A 13,006-nucleotide genomic window follows, 5' to 3' on the forward strand; every position below is an offset into this window, starting at 1 on the left:
GTTGCATGCTGCCCTTATTTATTATCTTTTATTTTGATGACGTCTGGATCATATTTCATCTCATCATTTTTTTTCCTGAATTTCGTTCTTGGAATCTCTGACTCATCCTATTATTCACCTTCTCAAATTTCCGTATTTTCTGTGATTTGTCTTTCAAATGTTTATGTGTGTATGAACTTTGTTTTCGTTTTTCTCCTCATCCTTCTTTACTATCCATCCGGTTTCACTGTGTCTCTCGCCTCCCTCCTCAATTCTCAGTCCACTTTGCATTCCTTTGTCAAATTCTGAACGTATTTTCGAACATTGTTGTAAAAAAAGTTCGTTCCTCCGATAAAACCAGGTTCTATCGCAGGTGTTCGCTCAAAGTACAAGACGTCACGAATAAATAATTGTTTCGTACAATTTTAATTGTTCGTCAATGAAAGTAAGGCCATCAATTAGTTACGAGTTCCAGAAATTCGAAACTTCCAGAAATGGAAGTAACCACACAAAGAGGAAAAACATGAAGTTCTATAATAATAACCTCAAAAAATCGGGAATCGGAAATTTTTAAATAATCGGTTTCACGACAACATCGGATCCTACTATTCTTGATTATTATAATTAAAACTGTTTGACGTTAATCAATTCGCCTGAGATGCGCCCCCAGAAATCGTTTGAGGTTTACGGACCTGTAACTGGCCCGAACATTGACTTGAGAGGGCTAGCCGATGTTTCAACACAGTGTTTTTGTCCTCCGAGACACGTCTGGTACCAAATTATCGAACACGGAGAGATGAAAGTCTTGGTGAGCACTACGGCGACTTCGAACAATCGAACGTGCGGCTAAAGTGCACCTCTAACCAACTGCGCCACACCCACCCCATAATAATAGTAATAATAATAAGTAATAATGACTTACTTGACTTAATCGACGGGTTGATGTCATCGCTTGACGCGATTACCCGCATCTTCACCGAGCCGTCCTCGAGAACAGCTCTGCCCAAACTTCTCGATCTTCTGCGAGAGCTTGCACAGAATCAATCCATTCGTCGCTATTCCATAATCTGCGAAACCTTACGTCTCGTCTGAAGTGCCTATCCACGCCAAGTGTCGTCAGGTCCTCTTTCACCACCTCATTCCAGAACTTCCGTTTTCGGCCAGGTGGCATCTTCCAGCTCGAACCTGACGAACTCCTCAGAAATCGCTGAACAAGGCGATCTGCCGTTCTCCTAAATACATGACCAAGGAAGCGAAGACGATTTACTTTAGCCACTTCGATGGTGGTGCAAGATGATGATGTCTTCCAGGTGTCATCCGCCGGTATACCACATCAATTTCTGCGTAAAGATCTTCATTGTGGCATACCTTAGGCCAAAAGTAGCCAAGTAGCCATCTAAGCAGCTTTCGTTCCGTGCAGTCAAACCTCTCCATAACCGTTGGTGGTGCTTCCCAAGTGTCCGAGCCGTACATCATGATGGGGTGAATTGCGGATAGGTAGACTCGCAGCTTGACTTCGTTGGTGATGGGGGTCGACAATCATTTCGTTAAGCAGTTAAATGCAGAAGTGGCCTTAGCGCATCTTTGCTGAACATCTCTCTCGTAGCTGCCGTTGTTCTTCAGCGTAGAGCCCAGGTAACAGAACTCATCGACGAGTTATATCGGTTGTTCTTTCACCCTGATTTCGAGGTCTCGAAGAGATCCACATCTGCTTGCATTTGTCAGGGCGTAGACGTAGTCCATAGGATCCAGCCAGCTTCGATACAAGGTTGACAACATGTTGAAGTTTCGTACTGCTTTCCGCGAATATAACAACATCGTCGGCGTACTCGAGGTCAGTCAAGGGCCACCCTGATGGGTCTAAGACATTGTCGGCAGAACACTGGTCGACTGTTCTTCGCATAATGTCGTCGATTGCGAAACTGAACAGGAATGGTCCTGCCACAGCCCCTTGTATAACTCCAATTACCACTTCAAACGGTGTTGTACATCCCGCTGGTGTTCGAACTGCAGCAGTTGTTCGTTGATTCATGTCATCAAGCAAGCGAACGAACTTTCCGTACTCAGTCGGCGCGGAGCGCGTTGAGAAGACGGCCTCGGTGAGGAGAGTCGAACGCGGATTCAAAGTCCAGAAACGCTAGTTACGTTGGCTTCGAATACCGCTGCCAGATTTCGATCACTCTCCTGACGATGAACACCTGGTCAATCGTAGATTGGCTAGGACGAAAGCCAGCTTGCTCGTCACGCGTTGTTTTTTCGCGATGTTTAATGAGTCGATCCAGGATAATGCGCTCCAATACCTTGTACATAACACGCAGCAAAGAGATTCCTCGATAATTCCTGGGGTCTGTGACGGATAACTTCTCGTGGAGGGGAATTATGATAGCGTGTCTCAACGAATCAGGTATCCTTTCGCCTATCCATATTGAACGGATGATCTTGTCATTTCACGAATCCCAGACGGAGGAAGATATTTTAGCATTTCTGCGCTAATCCCGTCGTCTCCACCAGATTTTCCATTTTTCATTTTTTGAATACAGACCAGGACCTCCGACTCGGTCGGTGGCTCCTCGTTAACCGCATATGTCGGTCTATGAACGTGTTCGAGTTCAGGAGCTGATAGCCGGTTCAGCAAGATCTTGAAGTGTTCCTTCCAAATTGGAAGGGTTGCTTCACCGACAGCTACTCCATTGACTATGTTGAAGACAGGGGGAACATCTTTTCATTTTGCTGCTACACTGTTTTAGTAGAGCATAGGCTTTCCGCGGGTTCCTGTCCTCCACGCCTTCTCAAACTCCATCGCTCTTGACGTCCACTCGTTATCGCGGTCTTGTTGCAGTTGACGACGCAGCTTCCTTCTAAGACGCTTTTCCTGGTTGAAGTCACCAGCACACATACAGAATTGTACGTGGATTTTGTTTCCGCAGATGCAAAGGCAAACTTCTTCCGCGGCAATAGAACCGGGAGCGTTTCCCTTGCATTGTCCTGAATGCACTTTGTGAAGGAATCCGCATCGCTAAGCTTCTTCCTGGTCCGTACTCCAACATGAATAGACACACGTTAGAGGAATTTTGTTCTGCATTCATCGTCTTTCAGATCTGTCATGTCGATTTTCGGTTGAAGAGAAACGCCTCGGTTTCTCTTGTGGAACCGTATCTTGAAGCTGAGGAGGACTGGACGGTGGTCAGAGTCGAACGCGACGTCCCAAACAGCTCTAGATTTTCGGATATCTGATGACTGAGGAATGTTCCTCGCCAGAACGTAGTCGAGCTGAAGCTTAAGAGTCTTCCGCTTGCGCTGCTCTTCAGGCGTTAAAACGGCTGACCCTTGCCACATCAGTTGATGGCGTCGATGATTCCTCTTAAACGTGGAAGCGACGGTGAGGCCTGTCTGTTCGCACAAGTCGACCACACGGTCACCGTTGTCCGACGTACGCTCCGCTGCATAATACCATTTTCCTAGCACATCGGATTGCTGTTCGACTCCCATCTTCGCATTTGCGTCGATTCCGACAATGACCACCTGCTGGCTTGATATTTTAGACATCAACGCATTGAGTTCATCATAGAAGGCTTCCTTACTGTTGTCCTCAGCGGTTTCCGTAGGTGCGTGAGCACTTACGATACAGAGTTTACGTCCTCTGCGATCCCGCAGTCGTAGAAAGACGCATCTAGACGACGTTGAGCCAATTTCTTCCACCAGGTTCTTGTAATTGTTCCTCACAGCTATCGCGCAGCCACCTACTTTGTTTTCATAGGCATCGCCGCAGTATATGGTGTAATTTTCGATGCTGATGACGGGCCTATCTCTCATGCGTGTTTCCTGCAGTGCAGCAAAAGGCACACAGAGATATTGTAGAAGTCTGGATAGAACGGCTTGTTGGAGTTCACTCGATAGTGCTCGGCAGTTCAACGTGACGAAACGAATGGTTGTTGCCAAAGATTCCATGCTCCCTTCACGCAGTTGACCTTTCAGGTTATGGGCTTTGGCGGTGTGCTGGACGACAGCACCTTTTTGCAATGTATGGGAAGGTTATATAGCTCGTACGTTCCCAATGCTTACACTCGAACGCCTCATTGCTTTTAGTTAAAGCAGGACCAACACGTGCAGGTAGCAATCAGGCTCGTATACGCGGTCCCAATAGTAATAATAATAATATTATCATTACTAAAGCAGAAGATCAGCAAGAAACCGCGGAAATGCTGAGAAAGAGGATAAAACAACCATCGATTCTTCAGTTGTCAAAAGTAAGAGTTTTGTAATTGTATAGGGTCTAAAAATCCGTTCTATGGTACAGAAAGACGCGAACCATAAACACAAAGCAATTAGATCGTTGGCTATAACGCAGCATACTACGAAATTGGGATGGAAATATGGAGGACGAGATAGAGCTCGGAGAGTAGATCACAAGCATGTGCTCCATAGCGCGGCTCTCAATTCTCCTAATCGTCCCGAAAAACGGCGTGAGAAACGCCCTTCCTTGATCATTTTTTCTCCAACCTTTCTTTCTTTTTTATTTTCTACACTTGGGAATCCAGCGAAAAGTCCCCGCTAGTACGTGCTTATGTTAGTATCAGTTTATTCCTTCTACGAAAACTTTGTCGTGGTCCATTTTTCTCCATCACCTATTTTTTTCGTCCTCCTATTTTCTTTGCCTTCTCTGTTTTTTTTCAACTTATTATAGTCCTAATAAAATTACTTTCAGCTCGGTGCAGTCGCGTAAGCGGCTGCGTTCGACGCGGTGCGGTGGGGATCGAGATGGGACCCTCGTTGGCACCACCACACTTTGAACAAAACAAGCGATGGGACCACGAGTGGAGGCGCACAGAGCATCACCGTCGTTAGGATTCGACTCAATTTCGCTTATTTCCTTACTGAGGCTTGGAGTCGTCCATACGCAGTGCTGCATTGTATGTAATAGCTTATACGCTGTTGTAGAAGAGGTCAAAACTCTTTCATGGACTGTGTATCCAGAAAAATACCTATAAATCAACGTTGTTCCTATGTTTATTGGCACGTGAGCGACGGTTATTATTCTCATAATAGTTCTAACCAGGAAACGTCGAAAATTTGTAGGATTTTTGGAAGGGTATTTCTATGGATTGTCGGTGCACAGTAGATACTCTACTATTCAAGTCATCACCAGAGTAATGTTATAAGTAAACGGAGCGCAAAGTGAAAATCAAAGTGAACTGAACTATGGATTATCGATTGTTGCTGATTTCTCTCTAGTTCATGGTTTTTCATCGCTCATCACTGGATTTTTCCTGCCACCGAAATCTCGTCACCATTCCCGTTCCTTTCCTCCCAACCTCTTTTCCATGAAAACGAAGTTTCACGCAATTTTTCCCTTAATTTGAAAGTTCCTACTATTTCCAAAAAATCTTTGCTTCAAAGATTCGAATCCTGTAAAAACTCGGACAAAATCATGTCGGCCCCTCTCCTCAGTTTCGTTATTCCTACGTAGGAAAGATCCCTCGAATGTAGGCGCTCGCTATGCTCGCTCAATCCTTCGCCAACCATGAATATTTGCATCTTTTCCGTCTCTTCATGCAATCGGTCCCGACGCGCGCAGATCGATCTTTCGCCGGTCGGTCGTTGTGGGCGGAGCCTTCCGGATACGGGAGGTATTCAACGGGTTATTGATCATTCTTTGGTCTTTTACCTCGTTTTGGTTTGTTGCGATCATTTTTTCCTTACTGTAAATCGTTATATTGTTACGTCTGAACACATACATTCTCTATTTTAAAAGCTTCTCCTCGTTGAAACTGCTTTGGATCTCGTTCATGTTTTCGTGAACGGAGGATTTCATTCAATATTTATTCAGTGGTTATAACGAAACATCCGTTCGTATCATTTTCTTTTCAATGCTGTCGATTTGAAAACATTTGCATTCATTTCAGAAAGAGAGTTTTTCCCGCTTATTTTCTATCCGCATCGTATTGCGCTAGGGAATTCCAGGAACATCTCAGTTATTTCAGTATGCGGGTGCTCATAGCGGTCTTAATGACCGTATCAACGGTTACGGCTTACGATGCTGTTGTTTTTTCAAACGACAGAGAAATCAAGTGAGTGAAGAATTCGGCGATAGTTTTACTATTTCTTCCATTACAAAGTATTTCAGTTCAGCATTTTTCTACTTTCTAAAGCATTTATCAGAAGAGAATAATTAGGAATTTCTAGAAAGGAGCACTAGACTAATATTTCTATCTTCATATAACCTTACATTTGATGATACTGTGTTCAAAACTTTTGTAAGGAAAAATCTTATTCATTCCAGAAATCTTTAAATTTTCAAATCTAGAAATAATGTTTCATTTTTTTTTGGCTTATTGCAGTAGTCTGTATTTCATCAAATTTGATAAAGTTTCATATTAGGCTTATATTTTTGTTATTCACTTCAGAAAGGATTATCCAAGCATAGAGAACTTAGCAACGTCCTCAAGTGAATCACCTGTCGTTTTTATTGTCAATCCGGATTTTACTCTAGGTTTGGTTTTCTTTCTTCTTCTCTTTTTTTTATGTTTATCTTTTCTTTGCTTTTATTTCGAAGTTTTCGTTATTCTTGTCTCGACATTTTCTAACGATTTCTTTGTTAGTCACAGTTTCATTTCGGATCTAAAAAATATTATGTAGACGTTAGCAATTACTCATCATGTTGATATCAAAGCTGCTGTTTGGTCTTTTTTTTTAATCGGAAACGCTTTCTTTGAGCAATTTCTCTGTTAACAATGATTATCCATTATTCAGGTCAGTTTTCAAGAGAGGCGCATGCCTATTCAGATAACAAGGAAATGACTGGGCTACCTGCCACCGTCAAGTCTGCGTCGTATAAAGCTAGCAGGTACATCCCACGTAGTATTCATGTGAGTTCAAGCTTTTAATATTTGTTAAGAGTTTAGTTACTAAGCAAGGATTCTTTTTTTGTCGGTATTAGATGACGATAACTTGAATTTTTTGACAGGCTCCTGATGCTGTGATTTTAACAAGCAAGGACAATTTTGTTCCTGGTGCTCATTCTTATATTCTGGTCGGTGAAGATTGGAACAGCATGCAGTCACTGACTGAGGATATCTTGCCCCAATTAGGGGGAAAATTTACCGCTATTATTACTGCAACCGAAGCTGTTTACGGCGATCTGGTACCTTCTGCTAATAGATGCCTTTTATTTTTGTTCGGTTGGACATGAATATCCAGCTTTAGGCGCGAGTGAAGCGTGTCGCGACATCCGAAATGGAAAACGACGCTAATCCATCAGGGCCTCCATCTGGAGCAGGAGGTAAATTAATATATCACTTCGAAACATAAAATTGCTCTTTAATTTATTACCTATTATTCATGGCAATTTTTGAGGACCCGAGATCAGCATGCCTATGAGTTTGCCACCATACAACAGATCACAATATCCCGATGTAAAGCCTGGAACGTAAGTTGTTTTTAGTGTTGGAAAATTATGGATGCACTACACATTCTTTGTTTTTGGGTTTTGTTTAACTGGTCCAGATAGTTCAATATAAAAAATGAGCGTTGGAAACTGTGGTCGCAGTCGCTAAGATGATCGGGGATTCTGAATTCAAGTCGAACGCGTACGTGTTTCCCCATAGAGATTGATCAGCGCAGTGCATTCTATCCTTATCAGGACCTTTATCAAAATTTAAATGTTCAGTACCCTTTTAATTTTATTGCCGTTTTCTTTACATGATTAAGGTAGACACTAGCATCATTCCTTATGTTTCAAACCAAACCTTTTTGAACAAAGCTTAATCTACTATTTCTGGATTTTGCAGAAGGACGTTTATTCGTTTATGCAGAATTATCTTTCTATTCATAATGACTCAAGTACTTGTTTTAGGCCTATATTGGGTTCGTGCATGCTTTATCTCGAAGGTGTCAACATAGTTGTACAGAATAGCAAGAAAACTTTCGCAACGATACCGATTCGTTCGTTTACGAACACCACTGCATGGTAATTGTTTGGCTTCCTATCTTCTACGCAACTTCTTCTCTTCACTGTTTTTTTTCTGAAATTTAGGAGCTATGCAGATGGAGACGTCAAATGCAACAACGCGACCAATGGAACCTACTCGTAAGTAGACTTTTCCCTCGTAGATAAATAGAGTAAATGGAGCATGCATATAGAATACATGTAGATTTGTTGTACGAATGAACCTGAAAGGTGATGTGGCCGACTCATCTCAACGAGTCAAAGTGCGTGGAGGAAGCCCGATAATGTTCACGTGAGTTATCCAAATCATGTTTGTTTCCTGAGATTAATAGCAACTTATTTGATCAAATGCCTCTGTCTGTTGTTTTTCTATATGTGTACTGTCATTCTTCCATACACTGATGTTTAAAACCACAAATGTTTCATCAAAATTGCAAGCTATTTTTGTCATAGTTTCTAATTCTCAGACTCACTTTCATTGGAGCAGGAGGATACTGGGGACTTGCTGATGTCACCGCGAACGAAGTCGCTGTTGAGGGAATAAGCCCAACTTTCTTAAGCGGGGTGCGTTTATTTCTCACAGATTTCTGTACCTATACAACTAATCTCTCTCCGATAAAATTTCCTTTCTTTCTTTTCTTCTCTCAACTTCTCTTTCTCATAGGCAGCGAAAGCTCAGAGCACTCCCATTTCGCAAAGATCTGTGAACAACGTAGGATTCAACAGTGTGACTGGACATGCGCTCGGTTGCAGTGATTCACAGGCAGCATTTTTCAAAACTGATCAGGATGGCGTTCTCATCGGGATTTCACTTTACAATACTGAGGTGAGACCAGGCACAATTTTTCGCATGTTTAGACAGTGTATTTGCTGTCTTCGTACATTGTTTTGTTGTGTTTTGCGTCCAACATTTGTTTCATCTCAGGTTCAAACCTATGGCGTTTTTCCGGATATGAAGACAAAACAAATGTACTTTACTAGGCAAGTTGAGGACTGTGTCGGAACGTTTTCAGTCGGATCATGGATGGGTAAGTGTATCTTTGCACTTATATTTGATTTCTGTAACAGTGGGTGGTTGTGAGTTAGTTAATGGCCCTTAATTGCGCGAATGCAGTAACTGACTGCAACTTGGAAACCTCTTGTTTGAATAACCAACTTATTCGAATCAATTGTTTGTAAAAGTGATTTTTGAAATAACAGATAGAGGCTGTGGTCAGTATTCACTTCTAGCATCCGTGCTCTAGAACTTTTGACAGCTGATTTCAAATAATACTTTGGCCTTTCTTTTTTTTTGTTCTTGCTCTAATATCGTATTATTGCAGCGATCGTCAGCATTCTCATCCTTGTCGGCGGCTTCATTTTCGGATTCCTGATGTTGAATTCTGTCCAAACAATGGACCGATTCGATGATCCGAAGCACAAACAGATTGTGATTAACGTAAGGGAATAAACGATCGCTGACTAAGGAGCATTATTTTCTACCTAAGGATGAGTATCCCAAGGTTGTGCCCGCACTGCTTCCATTTCTAGTTTGTAGATTCGTTCTTGCTTTGATGTGTATTGTTCGGCGAACAATATTTGTCTATAGAAATTTTCTATCTGTGATTTCATTTATGTTGTTATCATCTTCATTATTGTTTTCTGGCCCAGAGTGATCATGTGTATAGAAAATAGTAGGTGATTACAAGCCATTCCAGTTACCACATACTACGGTAACCATTTGAGAAGAATAGGATTTTAACTCTACAATTTCTTCGATAGCGTTTAGTTTATAGATACGTTTGGATTACGAATGATTTAAATAAATGAAATGTGAAAACATTGCATATTGTGCGCTACTTATATTATGAGGACTGCTTACTTAACTTGAATTAGTGAACGAATCGATCCTGTCCTAGTCGTTCCTTATATAAAGAATTGTGATCTTGCGGCAAAATAATAAAACGATTTCTCTGCTGACGCAAACTACACCATAGAATCACAAATCAAAAAAGTAGAAATAAACATTGAAATAGAAAGTTCCTTTTTAAAAAATTCAATGAGAAGCACAATATGGGAATCGAGGTGAGGAAATTAGTAGATTTTCCAAACGTGGATGAAAAAATGAAATAACTCTCTCAATATAGCACTAATAAAAGGAAAGTAGGTAAGAATATGGTTAGAAAGACACATGAACGCTTCATATATTCAGTGCAGAACTGTATCAAGGTACAACTGTAACGTAAAAAGTACTCAAAGTGATAAGGGACTAGGAATGAAACTGTATCTACTCAGCTGGCCGAATTTTTCGGTTCATTCGCTAAATTCACATCAACATTGTTAGGTAGCTTCTTACGAGGTTTTTTCTTTGCGGTTGAACATGTTTTCGAGTTCGAACGTTTCACTCCCTTCCCTTTCTTCTTAGGCTCCTCATGTTTTTCGACATCTTCTTGATCCTCCTGAACAATTACTGGATCTTGTGGAGCTGTCTTTCCATCAGCGGATCCACCAGGTTCTTGTTCTAGAATAGGAGCGTTCATGGTGGATTCTTCCAGCGCGGTATCCCACTCCTCTTCGGGGACGAAAGTCTTCAGTTTCGAGTAGAAATTCGAGTGGCATCGCATTTTGAATAAATTCGTAGTCTCGGCTGCGAGCCAATGACTTTTATTCTAAATAACAACTTTGATACGAATAATTAACGCTTCTATACTTTTCGCGGAGTACTATAAATAAGTATTTAAAAGCACAAACGTACTGAAAATGACTTTAAAAAGTCACTTGCTGTCAAAACGCACCCAGTTTCTCCAGATTGTTCCCTAAAATGCGACACTAAATTTCTTTGAAACGACCGAATACACTAATAATAACATACCTATTCGCAGAAGGACATTGGAAATCTAGGCGTACCCCAATTTCATTGACTACTGGGACGTTCCTCACGTGTAATGCAGCATCGATCCGATCCAGGAGCATCGTCTAAAAAAAAAGAAAAAGCGATTCGACGGAACGAATTAATCCAAAGTAAAAAATATGCAACGTACATGAACAGCACTTGCAATAAGCTCCCCAAACCGCCGATCGGGAGCTTTCCAACCGTACCCAAGACTACACAAAATAGCCAATGCGTTCAAAGAAGAAATATGAGGAAGAATGTATTTATCCTACAACGAGAATGTAAGGATTACAACTTTGATTGGAAAGGAGAACTAAGTACCTTTGAGCTGCTCTCCAAGCTTCCGTTCAAAATATCACTAAGCGACCTTGTTTTTATGGGCTAAAGAGAAAAGAATTTAAGAGTTTTCCATGTTAAAAGTTGTAATTATGTGCATTTTGTGCGCGTAGAATAAAACTTTAATCATGATTTAGACAATTTGGGCGTTCCTCAAAATAAATCCATGTACTGAAGTTATGAATATCAAGCTGATTAACGTGACCGTGAACGAATGAGCACCATGAATGCGATGGGCAAGAGCCGGACAATCCTCAGGTGAAGAGGGTTACCTCAAGGAGTTCAGCTTCAGGATAAGGATCAATTCGCCAACCTCCAAAAGTGAAGGGGTCTTTTCGCAAACCGTCCAAAAATGCAGGAAGTCCCTTCGAAAAAGTTAAGGGGGTCGGAGCACCGGTTCAGATTATCGCATCTATGATGAGCACTTTTTCTGCCACAAAGCAGTAAAGTTCTACTAGAATCAATTTAAAAAAAAAAACGAAACGAACAAGCCAGAAGATGATTCCGATGACTATCACATTATTATGGGTTGTCACACATGTCTTACTGGTCAAAACAGACTAACCAGGTCACAAATTTGGATGATCCTGTAGACGAACCTTTCATGAACTGATGTTAATTCAGCAGGGATGAACTTCCTAACTTGAATATCTAGTTCACAACTTGTATACGATAGCATCACAAACTTCCTTAGCAAGGCAAAATAGCTGAAAAAATTACCCACAAGTGTAAAAAGGACTCACAATTTAGTATTAAAAGTGAAACCTACGTATTGAAATTAGAACCGCAGCCAGTACGTAACTCGGAAAACATTTCAGTTAATTCTTGAAAATCGAAGTCATCGATTTCATACTTTGCAGGATTCCACCGAGCACCAGGTTCCATGGATGCTTTAGGTGCGTTATGCAACGACTGAAAATGCTGTTCTAATCAATGTTAATCAGTGTGTGAAACAAAACAGCGAGATGAATGTGAGAATCCAAAAAGATGCAGAAAAGGAGGGAGAAGTGAATAAATCGATTGCGGTTGAGTAGCACCCTCCCCAACTACATTTTTCCCCGATTATGTCCCTTAGAGACCAAGATTTACGGGGGGTTCTCGAGTGGTAAGGCAGAACGCGCCACAGCCTTTCTTCGGCAGTTTTGAAGCATTTCTTTGAATAATGGGTAAATCCCCTTCAAAATCACAACAAAATGAAATTACAAACTAATTACACCTACAATAGAACAAAGCGATGATGCTTATTCCTACTGCAACGAAAAATTACCAAACATTTAAATGTGGCTTGTTTCCGCGCTCTAGACAGCAAAAGTGGCGCGGTCGTGAATTGTTTTCTCAGTTGAGCTCGTTCTGTTCTCCAGGGCACTGTTCCGAAATCTCCCTTTCCAGCAGATATGTGGAGGATCCTCGTACAATTATCAGTATGGATGCATATGTGGGGATTCCAAGGATTCCAATGCTGGGGGCTGGAACTAGATGCCTACATTACTTCTAACTTTATGAACTATGTCTAACAGAGCATCCCAAAATAACGAATTTGGCAAATTTCGGTCTTGGGAGGTCAGTTAGTAGTTACTTATTAAGCTCTTGAAAAGTAAGAGTCCCTACGAAATGAGTATGGAGCTCGGAAGTGAAGGACAATTAAAAGAAGAGGAGGTGAAGATGAAGTGAATGTCATTGAAGGAGATGCAATATCTTATTGATGTCTCATTGAAATCAACACACTGAAAATCGATGCGGAACAAAACACTACTCATATTTGCAAAAAGTTATAAGTTGTCAACACTGATAGTAAAGTTTGTTTTAATGGAAACCGTGAATGATGTGTAATCGGTTCTAAAAATCCAGAAAGAGGACTAACATTTGTTCTTAGC

At 41.3% G+C, this 13,006-nt stretch overlaps 5 protein-coding genes across 5 annotated transcripts; 1 reads left to right on the forward strand and 4 right to left on the reverse strand.

Moving 5' to 3' along the window:
• Positions 1–952: 952 nt before the first annotated feature.
• RB195_003393 (uncharacterized protein) lies at positions 953–1,452 on the reverse strand (the record flags this gene model as incomplete). Its single annotated transcript, XM_064201032.1, has 2 exons — positions 953–1,186; positions 1,348–1,452. 2 exons carry the CDS (start codon positions 1,450–1,452, stop codon positions 953–955), a joined length of 339 nt encoding a protein of 112 aa, XP_064056913.1.
• Positions 1,453–1,624: 172 nt separating this feature from the next.
• RB195_003394 (uncharacterized protein) lies at positions 1,625–2,011 on the reverse strand (the record flags this gene model as incomplete). Its single annotated transcript, XM_064201033.1, has 1 exon — positions 1,625–2,011. The coding sequence occupies one exon, from the start codon at positions 2,009–2,011 to the stop codon at positions 1,625–1,627; it is 387 nt and encodes a 128-aa protein (XP_064056914.1).
• Positions 2,012–3,039: 1,028 nt separating this feature from the next.
• RB195_003395 (uncharacterized protein) lies at positions 3,040–3,927 on the reverse strand (the record flags this gene model as incomplete). Its single annotated transcript, XM_064201034.1, has 1 exon — positions 3,040–3,927. One exon carries the CDS (start codon positions 3,925–3,927, stop codon positions 3,040–3,042), a length of 888 nt encoding a protein of 295 aa, XP_064056915.1.
• A 2,034-nt stretch (positions 3,928–5,961) lies between these two features.
• RB195_003396 (uncharacterized protein) lies at positions 5,962–9,374 on the forward strand (the record flags this gene model as incomplete). The annotated part of the gene is made up of 13 exons (XM_013453787.2): positions 5,962–6,047; positions 6,384–6,469; positions 6,730–6,845; positions 6,944–7,120; positions 7,183–7,258; positions 7,333–7,405; positions 7,832–7,945; positions 8,012–8,065; positions 8,130–8,216; positions 8,392–8,488; positions 8,589–8,750; positions 8,850–8,952; positions 9,247–9,374. 13 exons carry the CDS (start codon positions 5,962–5,964, stop codon positions 9,372–9,374), a joined length of 1,359 nt encoding a protein of 452 aa, XP_013309241.2.
• An 820-nt stretch (positions 9,375–10,194) lies between these two features.
• Positions 10,195–12,017, reverse strand: RB195_003397 (uncharacterized protein; the record flags this gene model as incomplete). The annotated part of the gene is made up of 7 exons (XM_013453786.2): positions 10,195–10,572; positions 10,659–10,719; positions 10,776–10,879; positions 10,945–11,064; positions 11,118–11,177; positions 11,698–11,839; positions 11,902–12,017. 7 exons carry the CDS (start codon positions 12,015–12,017, stop codon positions 10,195–10,197), a joined length of 981 nt encoding a protein of 326 aa, XP_013309240.2.
• Between the last annotated feature and the right edge of the window lie 989 nt (positions 12,018–13,006).

The sequence above is a fragment of the Necator americanus genome, chromosome IV (genome assembly GCF_031761385.1).
Source record: "Necator americanus strain Aroian chromosome IV, whole genome shotgun sequence".
Taxonomy (NCBI): Eukaryota; Metazoa; Nematoda; class Chromadorea; order Rhabditida; family Ancylostomatidae; genus Necator; species Necator americanus.